This window comes from Wolffia australiana, chromosome 7, assembly GCF_029677425.1.
Source record: "Wolffia australiana isolate 7733 chromosome 7, ASM2967742v1".
Classification (NCBI taxonomy): domain Eukaryota; kingdom Viridiplantae; phylum Streptophyta; class Magnoliopsida; order Alismatales; family Araceae; genus Wolffia; species Wolffia australiana.
The window spans coordinates 19,458,990-19,481,314 of record NC_135841.1 but is presented as its reverse complement, the minus strand read 5'-3'; the positions used below and the strand labels follow the sequence as shown (position 1 = coordinate 19,481,314).

At 37.9% G+C, this 22,325-nt stretch overlaps 1 protein-coding gene and 1 pseudogene across 1 annotated transcript; one reads left to right on the top strand and one right to left on the bottom strand.

The window, feature by feature from the left end:
• Positions 1 to 14,214: 14,214 nt before the first annotated feature.
• On the top strand, positions 14,215 to 19,657 carry GFA2 (gametophytic factor 2). Its single transcript, XM_078578397.1, has 18 exons — positions 14,215 to 14,551; positions 14,634 to 14,712; positions 14,798 to 14,857; positions 14,956 to 15,047; positions 15,772 to 15,855; positions 15,934 to 15,972; positions 16,136 to 16,252; positions 16,908 to 16,949; positions 17,033 to 17,120; positions 17,220 to 17,284; positions 17,354 to 17,428; positions 18,398 to 18,470; positions 18,576 to 18,667; positions 18,770 to 18,841; positions 18,933 to 18,989; positions 19,081 to 19,129; positions 19,214 to 19,280; positions 19,382 to 19,657. Exons 1-18 carry the CDS (start codon positions 14,462 to 14,464, stop codon positions 19,476 to 19,478), a joined length of 1,338 nt encoding a protein of 445 aa, XP_078434523.1. The 5' UTR covers positions 14,215 to 14,461; the 3' UTR covers positions 19,479 to 19,657.
• A 58-nt stretch (positions 19,658 to 19,715) lies between these two features.
• On the bottom strand, positions 19,716 to 21,346 carry LOC144706041 (aldehyde oxidase GLOX pseudogene; annotated as a pseudogene).
• Positions 21,347 to 22,325: the final 979 nt, after the last annotated feature.

Genomic DNA, 22,325 nt, shown 5'->3' with positions numbered 1-22,325 from the left:
CTCATTGTTCATTTGATTGTAATCATTTGATTTTAATTATTCTAGCTAGTGGATGAGTGCATGTCATCTCCACAGGGAATGGATATTAGGGATATAAGTATCTCTAGATAGATATTTGGATAAGATGAGAGATTTGGGTAGAGTAACTAGTGTTGTGATGGAAATGGTGAGATGAGAAGAGATGATCTAGGTGGTGAATGAATATGTGATTGTGAATGGAGAAGTACTCAGGTTGGCGTGAATAGAGAGGACAAAAATGAGGGAGTAAGATACACGAAGACATGGGGGGAAGATGGTGGATGTAGCAAATGAGTGAGAAAAGAGATGGAGGAAGATAGTGATTTATGGTTTATGAGGTAAATGGAGGGCAGAACATGCAACAAGGTTGTGACTATGTAGATGATGTCTGACATAGATGATGGGTGATAATAGATGGTGAAGAATGGCGGTGGATGGCTATGTGAAAAATGGTATTGGTCTAACTAGTGTATGAGGTGGAGATAAATCAATGTAAGGCATGAGACTAAGCTTAGATCCCTACGTTCTATCATGATCAGGGCAATTTCTTGATGTAGATAAGCCTCTATTCTTCTATGTTGACCTTCTCCAAGCACTCAAGACAGCAAGAAAATCCTCAACGGACCTTCAAACCTCACTCTCTTTCAATCTGCCTCTAAAGGAGGAAATGAGTTTTACGATGTTTTTTACAAGATCGAGGGCTCAATTTATAGATTCATGACCTTACTCTCTTTAAAACTAAACCCGAAGACTAGACCCTAGACCCTAAACCATAAGTCCTATACCTGAAACCCTAAACCCTAAGTTGAATTAAGGAGAGAAAGACAAAGCTACCCTCAAAATTTCAGCTCGATTGACCTTCTAGATCATTATATATCAAGCACCAGATTTGGATGATTCCTACTTGTTGGTTTAGTCCAAAGATTTCTCTCTCCTCATCATTTACATTACCATGTCCCATTTATGATTTTTATCTTTAGCATTTCATTAAATGCAATGATTTTCTCAGATTTGCGCTCATCATCCTAGATCTACGGCTCATGTCATGCCCCGTAGATATGCAAGAAACAAACAAAAAGGTAATATATCAGTATATTACTATTATATATAGTAATATTACTATAACATGGGGAATACACGTGATGTGGTGGTGCATCAGCGAGTGCCGTGTCAATGCATTTTTAAAAAGAAACCTATTAAAGATAGACACTACAACATCGCATATACATATGGCGCCATGTCTTGTGATATGTCGTTGGGAGCAGCCTTTTTCGACCAGTCAAAGCGGAGAATAATATTAAAATAATGAATATTTTAATTCACATCTCCTCGGTCCCCACATTACATTTTTTTGCAAAAAATAACTTCTTTTTTTATTGGGCTACGTCATTGCTGCAGTTAAAATAATAGGAAAATTAGTTTTCCATTCATTAATGCCATAATAACATTGCTAATTGTGATGTTAATACGGTATCATTTTAATGATTGGCATCAGCCAATCATCAATGAGACTTAATGGTTGGTTGATGTCAATCAGCTCCTGAAATAATCTATTTGTTGCCATTCGATAAATCGAATGGTGACACATGGCATGACGGAAATAAAACCTGAAAACACGTCATATAAAAATAATATAAAACCAAAAATATAAAAGAAATATAAATATGTTCATTTAGAAAAAGCATATATTCATTAATATAATATTGGAAAATTCAGGAAAAATCATACTTTGACTCAAAAAATTATTTTATTTCAGAATATGACATTAAAAATACCTATAAATAAAGTGTTTTAAAATTCAAAACATCATTCTAAAAATGGGTTTGATTATTTTAGGCTTAATAAGACACATATATAACAAATTTAACGCTTATAAACATCTAAATATTGTCGTATTAGCATTTTAATAATGTGTAGGTTGTCATGGATGAATGAAACATCTGTAGGTAAACTTGAAGAAATGGGAGAGATTTGGACATAATTAGAGCTGATGTTTTTATGGAGTCAAAGTCAGCAACTAAACCTCCATATTCTAACCATGAGAGTTTATTAGATAGTTTAGCACTAAGATTTTATAGATTAGTTTATGTTCAATTTATTTATCTAACCTATTGACATCTTGTTCTTAGTTTTTTTACTAGTTACTGTAAACCAATGATACAAGCATCAAATATATGTATGTTTTCAATATGATGTAATGTAAAATTTGGATTCTCAACCTACACAAGAAATTCAATACAGCTAGCTTTATAATTATTACGATAGACTTTGGGATATACATACATACATGCATAGAATTTTCGTTCTATTCCTTTTTGAAGTGATGAAACTATGGAAGTAAATTTGTGTGGATATAGTGCAAATGCTAGATAACTTAGAAATGTACTCTCCAATTGAATAAATTCATTGATTATTGTGTAACCTGCATTATTAATATTTTATCTAGCAAAGGAGTTGTCTAGTATTGACTACATAATATGAAGTGCCCAGCATTACTTTCATCTCTGCAGGTAAACATGAATGTTTGCTACCACTAAGTTTTCAAAAATTACCCAATAAATCTTTATTTCAGTATATTTTGAAGGATGCCAGAATATTTGAAATCAGTGTATGAACCTTCAAGTTATACCAAATATGTTGATGGAAAACAAACTATATCCCCCATTTGAGCAGATGAGTAGCAAACAAGGGTATCAGTTCAAAGGATAAAATGTATCTACTGGGTTTTGGGGGCTTGATTGAAAGCAAGAAAACAATTTTGTAACCAGCGGAGGCTAAAATCAGTTCTAAATCAATCTATATAAAAACTAAAACATTACATAACTAAAGGGGAACTTGTTCCACCCTTGACTATCTCCCTTGGAGAGTTTTCTGAAGTCGTTCATGTGTTTGGCATCTAGAAGTATCCATGAAATTAAGGTGCTCTCTTCTTGTTATCCAAATATTCTTGAAGCTCTTGTAGATCTTCTCAACATGAAGATACACTTCTTGGTTGGAGGGGGTCACTAAGCTCTGGTTGGCCATGTTGCCGAGATTGGGTGCCGCTCCCCAATTTTTAAATTCCTTCATTTTTTTCATAAAAATCCCTTTAAGTACATCAACCAATGCCTCATAATCGTATGTGTGACCCTCAAGGCCCATGTATCATTCTAGTTGATAACTTTAACTTCCCAATAACAGTTATTAGCCAACCTTTAAAATCATCAAACGATTGATTTAACCCAATTGATAGGCTAAGTTTCTAGCCTATGGGGTGCCAAGCTACACATCGGGCTCTAGAAGATACATAGTATTTTTTGAACTCTCATGGAACCTTTAAAATCATAGGCTACCATATATGTATAGTCCTTCATTCGTGTGAGACTCCCAATGACTTACGACACGGTTAATCATAAAAACCTAATCCATCATTCAGATAGTACCAAGTGTAATGGGAATCATTGGATAACGCCTTATACAATATCCTAACTACCCTGGCCAAGGATTCAGCTACATTATCTTCTTTGAATCAATCTCCTTCTGTACCAAGGGAAAATAATCTTGTCTTGACCACTCAGTCACATCTGTGTACTTATTACTATATCTGAGCTAAGACTTATTTGAATCCCATGGTTAGAGACTCATAAACCATAGGTCATAATATAGTTTTCTAGCCATGAGATATATCTGGTATCTCAGGTCAATTTATTACTTATAACAACCATGACATGAATCAACACAATTGACATTTAGGTATAATACCATTTAGGGATTCTTAGGGATAAACTTAGTAAATTATTACTCCAAAGTGCACCCACCATCTGTCCTTAGTGTCTCCACACTAACAACCACATGATAAGCCATAATTATTTTATAACTAGGATCAAATAGTGGTAATCTCTAGGGATAATTCTGTCCTTCTCAACTATCCATTGAATAGGAGTATTTACAATATATGTGTAAAAATTTTCAATTGTTGTATTATGATCTCATTATAATTCATTAGGTCATTGCATGTATTCATGGACTTTATTATAAATATCACTCGACCTTGTAATGGACGGAGATTACACACGGGATGAAATGATACACATAAAATAGAGGATCGTGATGTGATGAATACAAGGGGGTGAGAGGGTAATAATTATTTGATAGTGATGATATGCATAATACTATGAGGAATAGGTAGGAGGAAGAGGTAGGAGGAAGTGGATAGATAAAATGGAAATGATGAATACGATAGATGAAGAAGTGAAGCGGTGATGAAAGTATAATATGAATAAGAGGATAGGATGATGAGATGTGTGAATGGATGGGAGTGGATGTGGATGGATTATGGTGAAATAGAATGGTGGACGAAGAAATGATGATGATCTAACCGACAAATGTGATGAGAAAATGGATGTGTGGTTGTGAGATGGACAAGATGATGACGGACTAGTCGATTTGGATTTTTTATATGAGATGAAGGTGATGACATTGAGATCAGAGATGAATGATTTAGGGTGAGATGATGGGAGATGGTCATGAGAATGAGATGATGAAAATAAGGTTGTAGATGTAACTAAAGGGATGTGAACGAGAGAAACGAATGTAAGGCAAGAGACTAACCTTAGATCCCCATGTTCCACCAGGATCAAGGCAATTTTATGATGCAGATTGGACTCTCTACTTCTCTGTTGATCTTCCCCACTCATTGAAAACACCAAGAACACCTTGATAGACTTTTAAAACCCTTACTCTCCTTCAATCGGCCTGTCTAAGAGGAGGTGGGCTCAAAGATGGATTTTTACAAAAATCCAAATTCTATTTACAGATCCAACCATATGGATAGATAGAGGTGGGAAAAGAGAAGCTCCACTCAAAATGTCAGCTTAAAACTCTTTCTAGATCGTTAGATAAGGTTGTAAACCTTCAAAGCCATCCGATTTTCTCTCTCCTTAATTTTCTATCTCCTCTAATTTTGAAAAAGTCAAAGAGCCATTAAATAATTCCAAAAAATAGATATTAAAACATAAAAATATTAGAAATATATAAATTTTAATAAAATAAATGATATCTCTTCAAATATAATGTGAAAACATTCAATAAAATTATATTCTGACTGAAGAAATTATGTTCTTTCATAATTTTCTTTGAGAAAAATCATAAAAATAAATTAAAAATTCATAAATTCAAAATATCATTCAAAAAATAAATTTAATCATTTGAGGCTTGGTAACACACATATATCATCAAATTAATGCAAATAAACATGTAAGCATGGTCACATTAACCTACTAAAATGTGTGTTATCAACCATCCGCCCAGTACTGGTCCCCACTTCTACTACACCATTTCTAATATTGGAACCAAAAAATTTAATGGTTTTTTATCAAATTTCCCAACCATAACTTTACAAAAATTTTGTCCCTTTCTGTTGGACCTCTCTAAGTAATGAGTAAGGAATTCAAATGTGTGATACTAGTCATATTAAGATAGTATGATTAGGTATAACTTAACAAATATGTGCATGTACATGTCTGAAATGGCTCCAAGACCGTAGCTGAAAGGATAACACAAGGTCTAGTTTGAGACTAGCATGCGTAAGATACCAACTTCACGAGGGGAACCAAACATTGACTGCACTAAAAAATGCAATAAGCTTTCAAACTCACACTCTCTTTACATCGTGACACAATATCCCAAAGGAAGCACAGAAACTACAACTGACTAGAGCAACTCAACAGGCCTCTAAAACCTCTGACTATTGAGGGCACAATTGGACTCATTTTTTGCCGTTATTATGTTAGATAAAAACACTTAAGATTAGGCCATAGGGAATGATACAGTAGAATCAATCATATAATATAATAAATGTGATTAAAATAGATGTTTATGAAAATGTGTTTTGCATTTAAGTAACTAAATATAATTCCTATGTAGCAAATTTAAATAATTTCAAAACAACTTGTTGCTTAGTCAGAAAAAAATGCAGTCTAGGGTAAAAAAATTGTCAACTCCAAAAATTTAAAATGACTTTCACGATTATTTTTACTATTCAAGAGAAATTTATGTAAAAAGACTTATGGTTTGAGCCCCCAATGCCTATTCCTAAACTTGGATCCTCATATTTTCTTAAAATTAGGCATTTTTCTGCAATGATGAACAACTTTAAAACACTTACATCAACTATGTTGAACAACCAGAATCCTAGAGAGCCTTGTCTTTTTGCTTAGCCACGGCTAGAACATGTCCAGAATGAGGTAAAGAGAGAGAGAGAGAGAGAGAGAGAGGAAGATAATATTCATCCGTAGGGCATGTGATAAGCCTAAAAATAATGTGTAAATACGTCATTGATTGAGCGTTTAGACTTATACAATGAAATTTATAAATACCCTTAATCACTAAATACAGAGTATAGAGCAAGCAAGGGGTCGAACCATAGGATGCAGCAAGCAAGAATTTTTATCAATTTTTTCATGAATTAATTCAAGGATGAATTAATTTTGCAATTAATAAACCTTAATTATACTTAATAATGTTTTTAATTAATCAAAATTAAGTAAAAACTTAATTTTGATTTTAAATATTTTCATTCAAAAATCTCAAGATAGGATATTTTAATTATAAGATCAGATTAATTCAGATTGTTAATACCCAATTATTATAAAATTTAAAGATACTTTTTATGAATTAAAATTGGGAATTTAATAATCAAGAAAGGGCTTTTGAAATTGGACTTCAAGATGGATGAATTTTCGGATGAAATTTATATTTAAGTTTTTTATATATTGAATTAAATTTCCAAAAAATCAATTATGAAATCTAGAGAGAGAAAATAAATGAATCAACCTAGAGAGAGAAAGTGAAGAATTTAGGGAGAAGGTAAAATCCGACCCTAAAATAAAGATCTAAAATTGCAGAATTGTTCCAAATCTATTTAAAACTAAAGATTAAAAATCAGATCTCAAATCAGCCTCAAATTGCAATGCTAATTTCATTCAAAACAACTTGTAGGGCATGTACATTTTGCCCATGCCAAGGCGTTTTAGAATCTCTCAAGAAGAAGTTCAAAATACAAAACAGAAACTTATAACATTGAATGCAGAATCAAGATGTGTCGACTTCCAAAGCAACTCCTGTGTCCTTCCTGGCCAAATCCTTGGGGAGACTTCAAAAAGTGAATTTCTCCCTTTTCCAGACCTCTATTCAAAGATCCAATCATATGGATTGTAGAGGGGGAAAAGAAAAACATGCCCTCAAAATTTCAGCCCAATTGGATGTCTAGATCTCAAGATATCAAGATTTTACTGATGATTAATCCTGGCTGTTAGATATCTTTTATCTTTCTTAAAAAATGGGATTTCTCTATTGGCTGGAATTTTTTTCTCTTTTTTCCAACCCTTGGATCGTGCGCTGCCATGTTTTTGCGCACTTGAAAGGGTTGCAATCATCGTGAAATGATTGTCTCGTTTGAATGGACAAGAGAACGCCACGTCGCCTTGTTTAAATAAAAAAACATAAAAAGACAAAAGAACGCTTTTACTTTTTGTTATAATTAATAATACGCAGTCGATTTCTGTGTGCATTTAATGCACGCGGCGAATTGACTGCTGGCGTATAATAATACAGTGTCTTTTATTAATGCATGTGTGTTGGTTAGCACGTGCATTAAATGCACGTGGCTAACCAACTGAGCGTACGAGGAATAAATGCACGTGGAGATCGATTCTCCACGTGCATTTATTGCACGAAAAAGTAAAAGTAAAAAAAACAAATCATACCTCTCTCTCGCTGCCCGTGCCACGTTGATACCTTTAAGGACAATCGTTCGCTCATTATGGAATCACGATTTGCGATGGCATAATGAGCCAATAATGCTCTTTCTCTCTCTCTCTCTTAATCTTATTTTAATAATATGCATCCACTTATTCGCCCAAAATTTGGGCGAATGACGTGGATACCACTTGATATATATATATATATATATTATAAAATGCCAAATAAATAGAATATGTATTATTTAAATATAAAAAAATCATTTCTTGGCTATAGAATGGTCGGAAATTTATTTAAAAATATGGGAAAATTCTAGAAAAATAGGAAAGCCCTTAACAACCTTTAGCCAAGTATTTAACCCTGTAAAAAATATTTCTTCAATGAAATGAGGTTAAATACCATGTAAAAAAATAATAAAAATTAGAAACAATAATAAAATCAAAGTGTAAGTCATTTATCTTCATTTACATATGATAACATGCAAATTTGGTCATTAAAACACATAAATATAATGTAAAATTCATCACTTAAACATTTTAATTTGCAAGTTATCAGCATGATCCAAAATTACATTTTCAAGCTCCTTGATGAATTTCATTCTCCTCTTTAAAAGGGATGTTAAGTGGAATTTTTTAGGGATCCAGAAATTTCCACACCCCTCTAACTGCTCCTTTGAAAATAAAATCTGAAACTGCTTCAATTTTTTCCAAGATCCCAAATAAATAACTCAAAAAATCGCATAGATTGCCCCAAAAATTGACTATAATGCCATTCATCATTTTAAATATCTGAAAAAATGGGACTTCAAAATATTCGTCAGTAATAACACTGATTGGCATAGAATTGAAGTAGGTTCAGTCAAAGATGCCCAAATGTTCCTAAAGTGACGTCTAGATGGAATTCAGAATATTCAAAAAGTATAGTTAATAACATGATTAATATAATATTTGAATGCTTAAATTCCTATAAAATGCATGTAATTATTGCCATCTTAATCATGTTATCAATAATATTTTCTGAAAGAAAAGAAAAATATTATCAGAATATAATCAGATGTCAATTATCATTTCCATAAATATATCCACATTAGCTCCAAATAAATCATCAAATAAAACTAAACATCCGCGGGTAATTTGGGGAAGTTAAATTTCCATAATTATTTATTAAGTTAAAGATATATTTTAATATTATATCAAATGAACATAATATTTTATTAAATATTAAAAATATTTGATTAAATATGTGATTTCAGTTGGAAGCTTTAATTAGGGGAATTTGGTAGAATGACGTTAGTGATTTTGAATAATCTATTACAAAATTGATTTTAAATTAATAATAAAAATGTTATTCATTTAAAGTGTCATCATTGCCTCATTTAACATGGTTTCCCAATAGTTATAAAAACATTAAAGGAATTTATTTTCAATTGATGACTAAAAATGTTCGATTTGAGGAATTTTTGGATAAACTTATTTTTTAAAAAACTAAGATAACATTTCAGGTTACATTCTCCAGAAATCAACTTAATAGCATTTATTATTATTTTATAATTTATTTTTATCTTATTATTATTTCAAGATAATGATCATAACTTTATATGGTTTTAGTTAAATAATGATGATATTCAAAGTATAGGAAAAACTTAACCGATATTATTAGAAAAAACTAATAAAATTACACTGGATCAAAATGTTTTGATGGTTTTCCAAAAAATTTAGAGACATATAATGAATTTATAATTTTTGACTCGAGTTGTAATAAAATTAAAATATTTTTTGTTCAAGTTTTATATTATCTTTTGAAACAAGCCATAATCATGCTCTAAAATGAAATTTTTCCATGGGCTAAAAGATTATCGGTATGTTTAAGTATTTTGTTTTTTTTACTTTTTCATCAGACAATGGCTGGTTTTATGTAAAAAAAAAAAGATAAGTCTCTATTCAAGCAGATTTATCTCGCCATTTTATATCACTTTTTTATGAGTTATGTTCCAATAGGTTTTGTAATATGATAGATTTTGTAAGAAACCATAATGACACACTCTAGAATAGAAAATATCACATAATTAAAAAATCATCATATGTAAAAGAATTTTTTAAGAACAAAAATATAAATTTTCAAATAGAGGGTTATTTTTTATTATGATCAGATGGTCATGATCAAAGAAGTTAATTGCTTGTTAGAATTATTAACCGTACTGATTAACATACTCGACTAATCATGCACTCATGGGACCCATGTGGGCTGATAAAAATTGAATCCATAAACATATGAGACACTAGAGAAATTTATGTTACTATATTCATCCATTTTCATCTTTAAATCACAGAGAATTCGGGTGACTTTCATATCTGGATTTGTATGCATTAAAATATGCTTTTTAGTATCTATATTTTATGAGATTAATTTACTTATATCCTAAATGGAGAAAACTAAATGTTCATTTGGTACCATTAAAAAATAAATAAATATGAAAAATATATACTTATATATTGTATGAAAATTCTTATCGTATGACTTTTTGGGTGGATTGGCCAAGCCAACCCATGTGCCAGTTTGACCAATCAAACTTGAGCCTTGTCGAAACTTGTTGAGTTTGGATATGATTGATGTCAGAGTAAAGTTTCCAGATGAAGTGAAATTAAATGAATGAGACATTTCAAATATATAGATATGTTATGATCATATAAACATGTGAAAAACCAAATCTTGAACAGTTCGATTATTTGATTGATTCATTTTAAGCACGTAGATTATTTTCCTTTAGACATACCTATGTTCCTCTCAACATGTCAGTTTGCTTACTCTTATTCCTAATGAGGATTTTATGTATCCTTGTACATCTTCTCCGTATTGATTGTCACATCAAGAGGGGAGAGCATCCGATAAGAAAAGAGAGAATAAACGGGGAACCTTGGGAAATGGAATTAAGGATCCTCACCAAGGAGTCAATAAACTTTTATACTAAATGGTGTTATTTATTAAAACCCCCATACTTAATATATCCTATTACATCAAATTAAAATTGTGTATGTGACCCTTAATGTCATGTATCAATTTAATTCATGAGTCCATTAGCCCAATTATTCATTCTCTACCCTAATAAAATAAATATAATTAGCAAATGGATAATCTTTAATTAATGTAGTCTAATCCATAGGTAAATTTACCCAACATGTGAGACCCCAAGTAACACTGTATTTTCCAAAAGGTATTATTCAATCAACTCTTTCACGGAAACTACCTTTTCGCCGTAAGTGGGTGCATTTAATGCCTTGCCTACTTGACTTAAAATTTTTTAATGATCTATGAAATCATAGAAAACTTATTTTCTAATATGTTTATTTCCTTGGCCAAGGACTTTATTGCAATATCTTCCTAGAGTTTTTTCCTCCCACATTAAGAATGAATGGTCTTCTCTTGGCCACACTTTCACTTTTTTGGACTTTTTATCACATATAAGCAAGGACAGTTTGGAGACCCATGATTAATAATAGTGGTCCATATTCAAAATACAATAATATATCTATACGATGTACTTGATGTCTCAGGTCTCAATGTCATATACAAAAGTGTCACATTAATCAAATTGGTATACAATTAGGAATGTTACAATCCAATAATACACATTTCATCAATTTGGTGAAGTCAATTCAAAGAGTGGTCCTTTTTCGGCAGATGGGACTCTCAGTTTGGCTTTAATTTGAGGGTCAGATCCAAATGAGGACCATGCGAATTGTAATAGAAATATTGATATAAATATATATTAAGTCAAAAAATAATATACATCAGAAATTTGGACGCAACTTGCTCTTCCCTTGTGTTCCCATTTTCCCAGTCCAACACACTCACTCCAACGAGTGTATTCTCTCCCTTGATTACCGCCTATTACCATTGTTGTTTAAGGTAGGTTAAGAAATGATGAGGATGTGGGGGGGGGGGGGGGCGGGGGGGGCAGAAACACTTAACATTTACCCCCAGGACTCAGTTCCATTCTCTTTTCTATTTGCATGAAATCTGTGTTTGAAGCGTCCACTGGTTTTTCATCCCCACATTGGTGGGATGCCTTAAACGAGTTGGGTGTTGGATTCTAGGCAATTGGTTTTTATGGAAATCAAGGGATTCCTACAGGGGAAGACTTTAAACAGAAACATAGTGCCATTAAAAAACTAATGATCAAAACACTTGGGCATCGATCATGATCTTTGATTTCTCGGATCCTCGAGTGAGACGTGTTGAGTTGCTCAAGTGTGCAGTCACTAGACATATCCACGTGATCCATGGCATGTCAAATCTCCTCTTTCACCTTGACGACTATGTTTACCCAACGTTGCCATCGTTACGTTATCTTGATCACTTAACGGAGAGGAACTAAAGGTAGAAGGGAGAAGATTCTATGGAGGGGCCTTGAAAATTCTATGGCGTGTGAATTTCATTCACAACCTTCCCCTATTTATTCTAAATGTGTATTTTTCATAAAGCCCAAAACCATTTATGTGTCACCATGTAGGCCCATGTATTTTTTTATTGGCAATGAATCATGGTGTTGGGTACAGCCAACCCAAGGGTTGTGCCCGTAGACCAATCCAGCCATGCCCTGGACGCCACCTAGGGAGGTTTTATATATTAAATGAAGTATTTATAAGCATTTATAGGTGTGGAGTGAGCGTAAATGTCCCAATTACATCCGGACCCTACTTGCCCATGATGCAAAAAGGAAAAAGATACAAAGGTAATTTTTGGTTATGACTTATTGAGTTATTTATTGAATAGGTAATTTTTGGTATTTTTAAAATACAAATCGAGAGAAAATATGACAAAATCGGAGGATAAAGGTTATGCTTGGGAGGCATTTAATGAAATGCCTCAAAGAGGCATTCTATCAAACATAAATCAGAATCTGATTTCTGTGTCAATTTGTACCAAATCTATGTAATCCATCATGTTTATCAACTAGATATCAATGATTTAAGTTCATAAATCACTAGAGTCATCTTGATTAAGGTGAGCTGAGGATGGGGGCACTGATCGCTGCCCCCTAACATCAATGTGCGGCTCGGCTCATCTTTCTTTATGGTGTCACATTTCATGGGGATTCTGGACATCTTTTGATGCCTTCCTAAGCCAGTGAAGCCTTCTTGGAATTGTCACGAGCTTTGATTTGGTAGGATTAATCACAGACAGGTCTCCTACCACTGTTATGGAATTTTGTGGGAAGATGAAGGTTTGGGGACAAGGAGACTCTTTTTAAGGGTTGAGGAAGACCCCTTGGAGGCCGTAGATGGAAGGGTTGGGCCTTGGGGGTCTCCTCAGCTTGAAGCCATTGTCCGACTAGAGGACAATGAGCAGGGGTAGAGTTTGATGGCTTTGACATGGCTGTTGTATCTTCCTTAAAGAGGGGTCAATAGCTGCAATTAAATTGCTGTTGTCGACCCCTTTAAACTTTTGTGCACCCCCATACCACGTCAGTGACTCCATTAGTTGCCAAGTCAGCCAACCCCTTAGTATTCTGTGTTTTGATTTGATGTTTGTGCCCTACCATCCTCATCGGTGAGTGACTAATCACATGCCTGCAAAACAAAATAAGGATAAGTAATTTATGTGTTTTAAATCCCACCATCCGATCTTCTTTAAGAAGGTTGGACGGTTGAGATTATGTCTGCATATTTAAAAATAGGATCAAATCCTAGATCAACTTGAAGCACGTTGCGCCACGATCCTTTTCTTTGCTTATGGCCCCAAGCTGGTGTGGAGCTGAAAGAAAACCTTTAGAGATTCCATATTGAAAAATAAGAAATTTGGATGCTATATTAATGTTGAGCCTGAATGTAAATCAAATAAAATAACTCATCTAGACCAACCCGGCGTGTGCGCGGGTTGTGTATTCCTTGGTATTTGAGCCTAATATATGCCTTGATGGGCTCACTTTGGTTAGGCCCTCGTTGTGTTGTTGCCGTCTTGCGCTTTAACTGCTTGCATAGCGGTGCTCCTGGCCGTTGGTTAGTTTGAGCACTGTTGCACCTAGCTGGCCAGCCGAATCACCATTTTTTTCTTCTCCTCTTTTTTCTTGAAATTAAATTCAACCCTGTAAAATATAAAATACTACACTAGAGAAAAGAATTAACCCCTTTAAAAGTAACAATGTTAAAACATATTTTGAATGAGAAAAGTATTCGGCTATAAAATATGTAATTTTTTAATAAAAATGCAGTTTTAACAAAGTAGTCAAATTAATACATGAAATGCAAATTCATATTAAAACAATGATAATATCAACATAATGATGCTAATAATAACCTTCATACATAGAAAACAGATTCGTCAATGCTAATAATAGCCAGCAATAGGGCTAGTCACCCAGGGGCCTATTGGGCCGACTGCCGAGCCGACCGCTAACAGTTCATGAAATTTGGCGGGTATTTCTTGCTAATAATCTTCATAAAACACGTAAAATTTATCGTCCCGAATCTTCCAGACGCTTCCGACGAAGTGGGAATCAGCGAGAGGGGGAAAAACCCTCGGCTTCGTCTCACGGTCGCGAAGTTCTTCCTTTCCGTTTGAATCTCAACTAGATCAATCGCTTCCGTCATCTTCGTCGTCAGCTGGACTGTATTGGCGTGATCTCTTCCGCAGTGACAACTACCTTCCTGCTCTGTGATTCCAGGGTAGGGCAAAGTCGCAGTTTCTTCTTCGGGCGCTGTCAATGGCGCGGTATGCTGGTGCGAGGTTTTCCTACTGGCTTTCCAGAAGGTGCCTTGCATCGGGTTTTGCTGCGGACAACGTTGGTGGCGCGGTAATTTTGCCATCTGACATCGTTTTCCAGTCATCGATTCTCTTTTTTCTCTTCTAACTATGCCCTGTTTAACGTTTTGCAGTCGGAAGTTTTGAATAACCGGGGGTCATCTGGAATTTGCACTCTCTCGGGAGCTCCCTCAAACGGCAAAGTGGATTCTGGTGAGTTATTGTGTGCGATTTTTTTCTTGCTTCTGACTTTTTGTCTTATCGCTTCACGTTGACGTTCTCATTGAATTCAACGAAGGGAGTGGAATTCGAGGTCTGGCTTCTCCATGGTCCTGGTGCTCCTCCAGATCATTTCACGGTACAGATGCTGGCGTTTGTCTGCTCTATAATTTTTTCACGTTCCTCTAGATTTGTCACTTTTCTGATCAACTATTTTGGTTGTGTGCTCTTTTCCAGGCACACGTTCAATGAGCGTGAGGGATTATTACGATGTACTCGGGGTCAGCAAGAACGCAAGTCCTTCAGAAATAAAAAAAGCTTATTATGCGGTAATCTTCATTTCCTATTTCCTTTCCTACGCGTGAAATTTGGGGTACAGTGCTTTTTTTCCTGCCTCATGCCGTATGATCGGCGAATACTGGCTTATGCGCATCCATTGTGCTAATTAACTAAATATTGTCACAGACTGAAAAAATAAGGCGTTTAAACATTTTTTGCCGTTCGAACTTGTACCTGCAAAAAATGAGTCTGGTGCTTAAGTTTTTACGAGTGATGTCAGGCCTACGTGGCTATACTCTTGGAAAACGGATAAAATCATAAAATTATCAAGTTCGTATTATCAAGGTTTAGCGCTGTTTAAAAATTAGAAACCGTTGAACCAATTATTTCCATGTCAGAGCTACGGTTCATTTCATCATTGATTTTGCTTTGTACCCTTGTACATGCATGATTTTTTAGTTTTAAATGAACATTTACAGATGATTTCGTGTGGGAGAGGGAGAGAAAAAGGTTGGATTAAAGATAAGCAAGAAGAGAGTTCCACCCCATTTCAGGATGAGACTGTTCTTGGTTTGAACGTTACTGTTTGAACGTTGATCTGGTGTTTTTGTCCTTCGTAGTTCACAATAAGGATAAATATGGTTGATTTTTAATCAGGAACGGTTTGCTTCGCTATCCATTTGGCCATTGTTCAGCGATATACATTCGATTCAACTCTCTGCCATTTTAGTTCACTGTATACGCACAAACATTGACGTCTGTTTCATACCCCAGCTAGCAAAAAAACTTCATCCTGATACAAACAAAGAGGACGCTGAAGCAGAAAAGAAATTTCAAGAAGTTCAACGTGCATATGAGGTACCATTTGTGCCTGCTTTATTATTGTTCTGTTGGCTCCTTATCCAAAATAACCAAGCAAATTTTGCTTGTCATCAGGTTCTTAAAGATGAAGAGAAGAGATCGCTCTATGATCAGGTGAATTAGTTAGTTTTCTTGCGCATTCTCTCGTGATTTGATGGGAGTGATTTATTGGAACGGTTCATCATTCATTTTTTCAGGGAATGCTTCGGCCTTTTTTTATTTGTTATTTCTCTTGCCGAGTTATCATTTGTTGATTGTATTTTGTATTATTACTTAGGTTGGCGCTGAAGCATTTGAGCAAGCAGCATCTGGTGGTGGCCCTGGTGGCGGTCCATTTGAGGGTGGCTTTAACCCTTTTGAAGAGTTTTTTCGAGGCGGTGGCATGGGCAGTGATGTGCGTCTTTTACTTGAGTTTACTTTCGGTCTTCAATTTCTTGATTCAGCTTCAGGGAAAATCTTTTTTTCCCTAATTTGACCCATCTTTGATTATCCTATCGTCCAACTCGTCTTTATTTATGCAATTATTCTTTTAAAATAAAGTCTTTTTTCCGAATGAAAAAGTCTGTCATTCATCCTAGTCATACTTTCTTTGCTTATTTTTCCCATTTGTGGAGTCCAGGTTTGTTAGTGCTCGCTCAATCTTGTCATAGCTATAATGGGAACACAGAAAGAGGCGAAGTTGAATAGGAAACAATTCCTCACATTCATTCGTTCTGTGGTTATCCTTGTATAGTTCGTCAAATCCAGTGACTGCAAATGCGATTGGCATTTGGATACCATTTTCATTAGTTGAAGTGGCTCTTACATCATTACCATTTGTGAATTTACAATAATTCGGATAAGAAAAATTATATTTGCTCATTTCTGTTCGTCCATCGATTCCTATCTTGCAAGCGCCTGATATATGGCTCACATGATGATCAATATGATTGATACGATTGGCTGTCGTCTTTTGCATCACAAGTTTTTTCCCCAACAAATTTAGAATTTTACTGGATATTTTAATTTACAATTTTTTGTGACTTTTTTTGTGATATCTGAATTTTCAGTTTTTCGGCAATATCTTCAACCGCAAAGGTCGAGATATACAGGTTCAATCTTTCACTTAAGAAATTTCGCCTCCACTTAATCCTTTCATCTCTAAAATGACAGCTTGCCGTGGTATACTGTTCAGGTGGAATTGGAATTGATTTTTATGGAGGCGGTCCAAGGATGCACCAAAACAGTTTCCTTTCAGGCTGAAATACCATGTCAAACTTGCAGTATGTTATTTTTTTCTTTTACGATATATCTTCCATTTGGGCAACTTTCCGTTTGATGGTTTTTTCCTATATAATTGTTCTTCTTTTCTTCTGCTGCAGACGGAACTGGAGTTCCTCCGGGAACAAAGCCGGAGACATGTAAGGCTTGCAGAGGCTCCGGAATGGTAATTGAGGAACTTTTTAGTTTCAAATCTCAGTTTCAAGTTTAGTGAGGATTCTTTTCTTGTTCACAGACTTTCATGCAAAAGGGTCCCTTTAGAATCCAGTCCACCTGTATGCAATGCGGAGGAACTGGAAAAACTGTTAAGGTAAAATCTCCCCCGTCTGATTTCATACGACTTCTTATATGGGCTGAACTTGGAGTGAACCAAATCTGATATCTTCTAGTTTCTCCAAACTTAAGAATTGTCGTTATGAACTTATTAGCTGTGGGCCGGATTTTGATTGGGGTGAAACATTAATTTGTTGAATATAGTTTGTATTTTATTGTGAGCAACTGCCAGAAGACAGCTATCTCCTCAATAATTAGGGTCTTTTGGGTGGTGCAAGTAGAGATAAGTCAAGAGAAAGAAAAGAAATCTTCAACTTCTCAGTTCATAATTACGTTAGGCACTTGTATTTTTAGGGTAAAGGAACTTCCGGAATTCATGATTTTTCTAGACGATTCTTCAAAAAAAATGATTTTTCTAGACGAACATTCTAGAGCTTTTTAGAGTCTTATAGTTACATTTATGGAATAAAGTAACTCAAGTGCTTTCTCTCTTATCTTGGTTTTTAAGCCCGTTTTCTAATGTTATTTGTTGAGGAAGAACATCGATTCTTGGCTGAAATATGACGATACCAGTAAAATTGGAGAAAAGTAAGGCAAGAGGGAAGAAAAGAAATTCCGACGTTAAAACCAAATTAGAGTGTCTGAAAAGTACAAGTTATTTAGTTGTATTCCCTAAACATCAGAAGCATTGCCTTTGAGACTTCTGACACTTTAAAGTTGATTCTTGGTTCACATCTGCCGGCGATTATGAACTTGGTGTTTGTACTAGGATAACAAGTTCTACGGTTGCAATCATCAGAAAACTAGTTGATAAACGGCTGCATCGACTAGTTCATTAATCATTGGAAAACTTGTTTTTATACCCGTTGAATTATAGTGCCCTTCGTACACGTTATGAAACCCGAGATTTCTAGCTTGGAGCTCATTGCTACATTATTTTGACTGAGATTGGTTTTAATTTCCCCGTATTTACACGTATGAATCTGGTTGCTCCTTGTACATGCAGAGTTTTTGCAAGACCTGCAAGGGTGGCAAAGTCGTGCCCGGAACGAAGTCAGTGAGAATAGATGTGGTGCCAGGTACGCGGTTATATATTGATTGATTTCATTTTTGAAAGCCGTGCGACGTATTTTAGGTTTGTTCTTTCGTCTCTTTCTAACATTTTTTTACTTTTATTCACTCAGGGATGGACGATAATGAAACCATTCGGATTAACAGAGGTGGTGGAGCTGACCCCGAGGGCGATCTACCAGGCGATCTCTACGTCAAGTTGAAGGTAAACATAAGTTCTTTTGTCGTTGTATCTAGAATCGAGCTTCGAAGAAACCTATTTTTCATTGTGTCATCTGATAATCGTCATATTTACTTGTCGCTGCAGGTTCTTCAAGATCCAGTGTTCAGGAGAGAAGGCCGTGATATCCACGTTGATGCCGTCTTGAGCATTACTCAAGTAAATCACCATTTCCTCTCCCAAAAATTTTCTTCTCAAAAATAATTTTCCCAAGAATTATGGGCTATAATCATATTCCGAACTTAAACAGGCCATTCTGGGAGGAAGCATCCAGGTCCCCACTCTAACAGGAGACGTCGTCCTCAAGGCATGTGAAGATACGACGAGGAATTCATAATGTTTTTTATTTGCTGCCGCTAATTGATTAGTACTTTCTTTTTTGTTTTTTTTATCAACAGGTTCGCCAGGGCACCCAACCCGGACAGAAGGTTGTGTTGAGAGGGAAAGGTAACGTCTGCGCTTGATTTATCTCTCTTTCTCATTCTAATTTGCATCCAATCATGAAAAAGGCGTGCTCTACTAATTCTTCAGGGATCAAGACCAGAGGCTCGTCCTTTTACGGAGACCAGTTCGTTCATTTCAACGTCAGCATTCCGACGTAAGCCCAAATTTTCTCAAATAATATTAAATTTCTATTCTAAATCTACCCATATTATTTATGTACGCGTTATGTTACTTAATCATTCCCCCCGGATTCAGGAATTTGACCCAACGGCAACGAACGATCATCGAGGAGTTCGCCAAGGAGGAGCAGCAGCGTGAAGAGTACAAGACCGCCGCTGCGTCAGGAACTTGAGGTTCTCCCCCGCCGTTTTTGTTTTGAAAGAATTTTGTAGGATGTAGCATAGATCCGCCTAAAACTAACTATAGTCTTGTGCGGGAAAAATATTCTTTTAATGAAGATGGTTTGCCCAAGCCATATCATCATCAACGTCGGCGTGTACATAATTTCCATAATCTAAATAATCTTCCTCCCATCGAGAGAGAATTTCGAGATTTTTTTTTCTTTTTACCCTGCTTGACTATACTCGCAGTTTATATCTGATCTATCTAGTGGATATTCACCCACACGCCCTCGCTGGGGATGCCCGCGTGCACGACGAAGAGAAGGTAATAACCCGGCGGCGCAATATTGGCGTTTGGCGGCGCCGCCGCCTCCACCCGATAGGCCTCGGCGGCGCCGCCGGGCCGCACCTCCGCCGCCGCCAGCACAACCATCCGCTGGTTCATGGCCAGAGAATGCGTCGTAAAAGACGGCGCCAGCAGAGCCACTCGCACGCCGCCACGTGGATCGTACTCCGCCACGTGGAACGTCACCGCGATCTTCTCCCCGTACCGCGGCTGCGCCGTCGCGGCGACGGCGGCGGGGCGGCGGCGGTCGTGAGCGGGGTCGAGATACGGCGGGCTGAACGCCTCCAGCCGGAGCTCGGTGGGGAACTCCACGCCGGTGAAGTTATACCCCACGTGCGGATTGCTGCCGCCGACGAGGACTCTCCCGAGCCGGTCCACGACGGCGGCGGAGTGGTACATCCTCGGAATCTCCGAAGCGCGGAGGACGGCGAATCTTTCCCCGGCGGCGGAGTCGGGCTTGTAGAGCCATGGCGCGGTGACGGGGCCGCGCGCCAGCTCCCACCCGGCCGTCCCCCTGGCGGCGCCGCTCACGAGGATGACGTCACCGGTGGGGAGCAGGAGCATGTCGGGCATCACCCTGCCACCCGGCATCTCCTCCATCCGCCACGTGGCGCGGGGGTCCGTGGTCAAGAGGCGGGCGCAGGTGCTGAGCGCCGGGAGGAAGGTCCCGCGGCGGGCCCGGCGGTAGGCGCCGCGGGCGGCGCCGCCGCAGACGAGGACCTCGGCGGGCGGCGGGGCGGCGGCGGAGAGGACGAGCGGGAGGAGGACGGAGGAGCCGGAGCTGGGGTAGTTCCTGGGGTGGCCGTCGGGGAGGGCGGTGAAGTTGCGGAGGACGCGGCCGCGGAGGTAGTCCAAGGCGACGGCTTTGAAGTTGGCGAAGACGAAGAGGGAGCCGTCGGGGAGGAGGTGGAGGAAGGGGTAGAGGTTGTTCTCCGCGTCGCCGTCGCGGGTGTCGCGCAGGAAGGGGAAGAGGACGGCGGGGTCGCCGCCGCTGGGGGGGAAGAACTCGTAGCTGAACTGGCGGCGGCCGCCGAGGACGAGGACGCGGCCGTCGGGGAGGAGCTGGTCCGTGGCGTACCAGCGGCGGGTGGAGAGGGAGGCGGGGCTCTCGGACCAGGCGCAGGCGGCGGGGGAGGGGCAGGCGGGAAGGAGGCGCACGGCGCGGTCGCCGGAGCCGTAGCCGCCGGTCTGGAGGAGGGCGCCGGACGGGAGGAGCGCGCCGGAGGAGCACCACGTGTCGGTCTTGAGGGCGAGCGGCGCCACGGCGTTGGCCGCCGGGTCGTAGAGGAGGGCGTGGGCGGTGCAGTCGGAGGAAGAGCAGAGGTGGAGGGGGAGGGAGAGGTTGGACGGGCCCCGGTCGGTGCGGTCGAAGATGGCCACCATGTCGTTGGGCATCACCTGCATGTGCATGGCCGACACGCCCACGCTGCGCAGCACCCGCCACGTACCCCCCGACCCCCCCGCTGCCCTCCCCATCACCACCCCCACGAAGAAGAAGAAGAAGAAGAAGAAGGTGACAGTATCGGCTGCCATGGCCGCCGCTCCCTCCCCCTCTCCCCTCTCGCTCTCCTTTCGACGGCGCTTTTCTGGTTGCTTGGAGGAGAGGGGTGGGGCTTCTTTGTGCTTCTTGGTTTCTTGGTGGGCAACGGAAAGAGAGGACTCAAGATTTCCTGCTCCGCGTGATCCCGTTTAGAGAGGATAATTATGTAAGGTTTACAGAACACTCCACTATCAACTTGAGTATAGTATTGTGCTACCAGAGGACTTTATAAATTATAACATCGGTTTCTTGATTACTTTGAATGCTTGTGAATGTCGAGTGAGGGGTCGGGAAACTGTCTCCTGGTTGATTGGGACTCGACGCCGGGAATCTGCTAGAGGAAGAGGTTTCGGAGATCAGGGGGTTTTCCTTTGTTGATGTTCGGTTGTTCGTTAAAATGAGCAGACAACTATGAACATTGTCTCTGAGAGGAATTTATTCGGTAAAAGTCAGTAATTATGGGTTATTCACTTTCGAATCATCGTCGTTTACAAATCTCATCTGTAGCGACTCCAGCATGTACTTTCATTCGTCACATCACCGCCGTATTAAGAGATGAGCTGTAAAATATGTTAGAGTATACAACAAAATTAATAAGATTAACAAGTAGGGGGGTGTGAAGAAATGTGTAAATTAAGGTTAACTTTAAGAGGTGGCGAGACGGTGATCTTGGACAAAGACGAAAGAGTAGTAAATAATGATGATAATCATCGACATCATAAAATCAAGTACTTTTGGTGCTAAGCACTATAACATTTCAAATTTCTACTATTATGAATTCATTAATGATATTTTAGTAGACGGAACTTCTTCCCAATTCAAAATAATAATAGTTCACAGAAAATAGACAAACTAACATTCACTAGAAAACAGACCATTCAATGATGATTACGATCCTCAATCTGCTTTTTGAAGAGTCTTAAACATGGAGGCACTTCTTAAAGGCTTTGTATTTATTTGTATGGAAAATAA

What these genes read in the sequence shown, in the direction of transcription:
- GFA2 (XM_078578397.1), top strand. Translation starts at nt 14,462, where the DNA reads ATGGCGCGGTATGCTGGTGCGAGGTTTTCCTACTGGCTTTCCAGAAGG. An exon ending in CGGACAACGTTGGTGGCGCG is followed by an intron (nt 14,552 to 14,633) that starts GTAATTTTGCCA and finishes AACGTTTTGCAG; the next exon opens with TCGGAAGTTTTGAATAACCG. An exon ending in TTCAACGTCAGCATTCCGAC is followed by an intron (nt 19,281 to 19,381) that starts GTAAGCCCAAAT and finishes CCCCGGATTCAG; the next exon opens with GAATTTGACCCAACGGCAAC.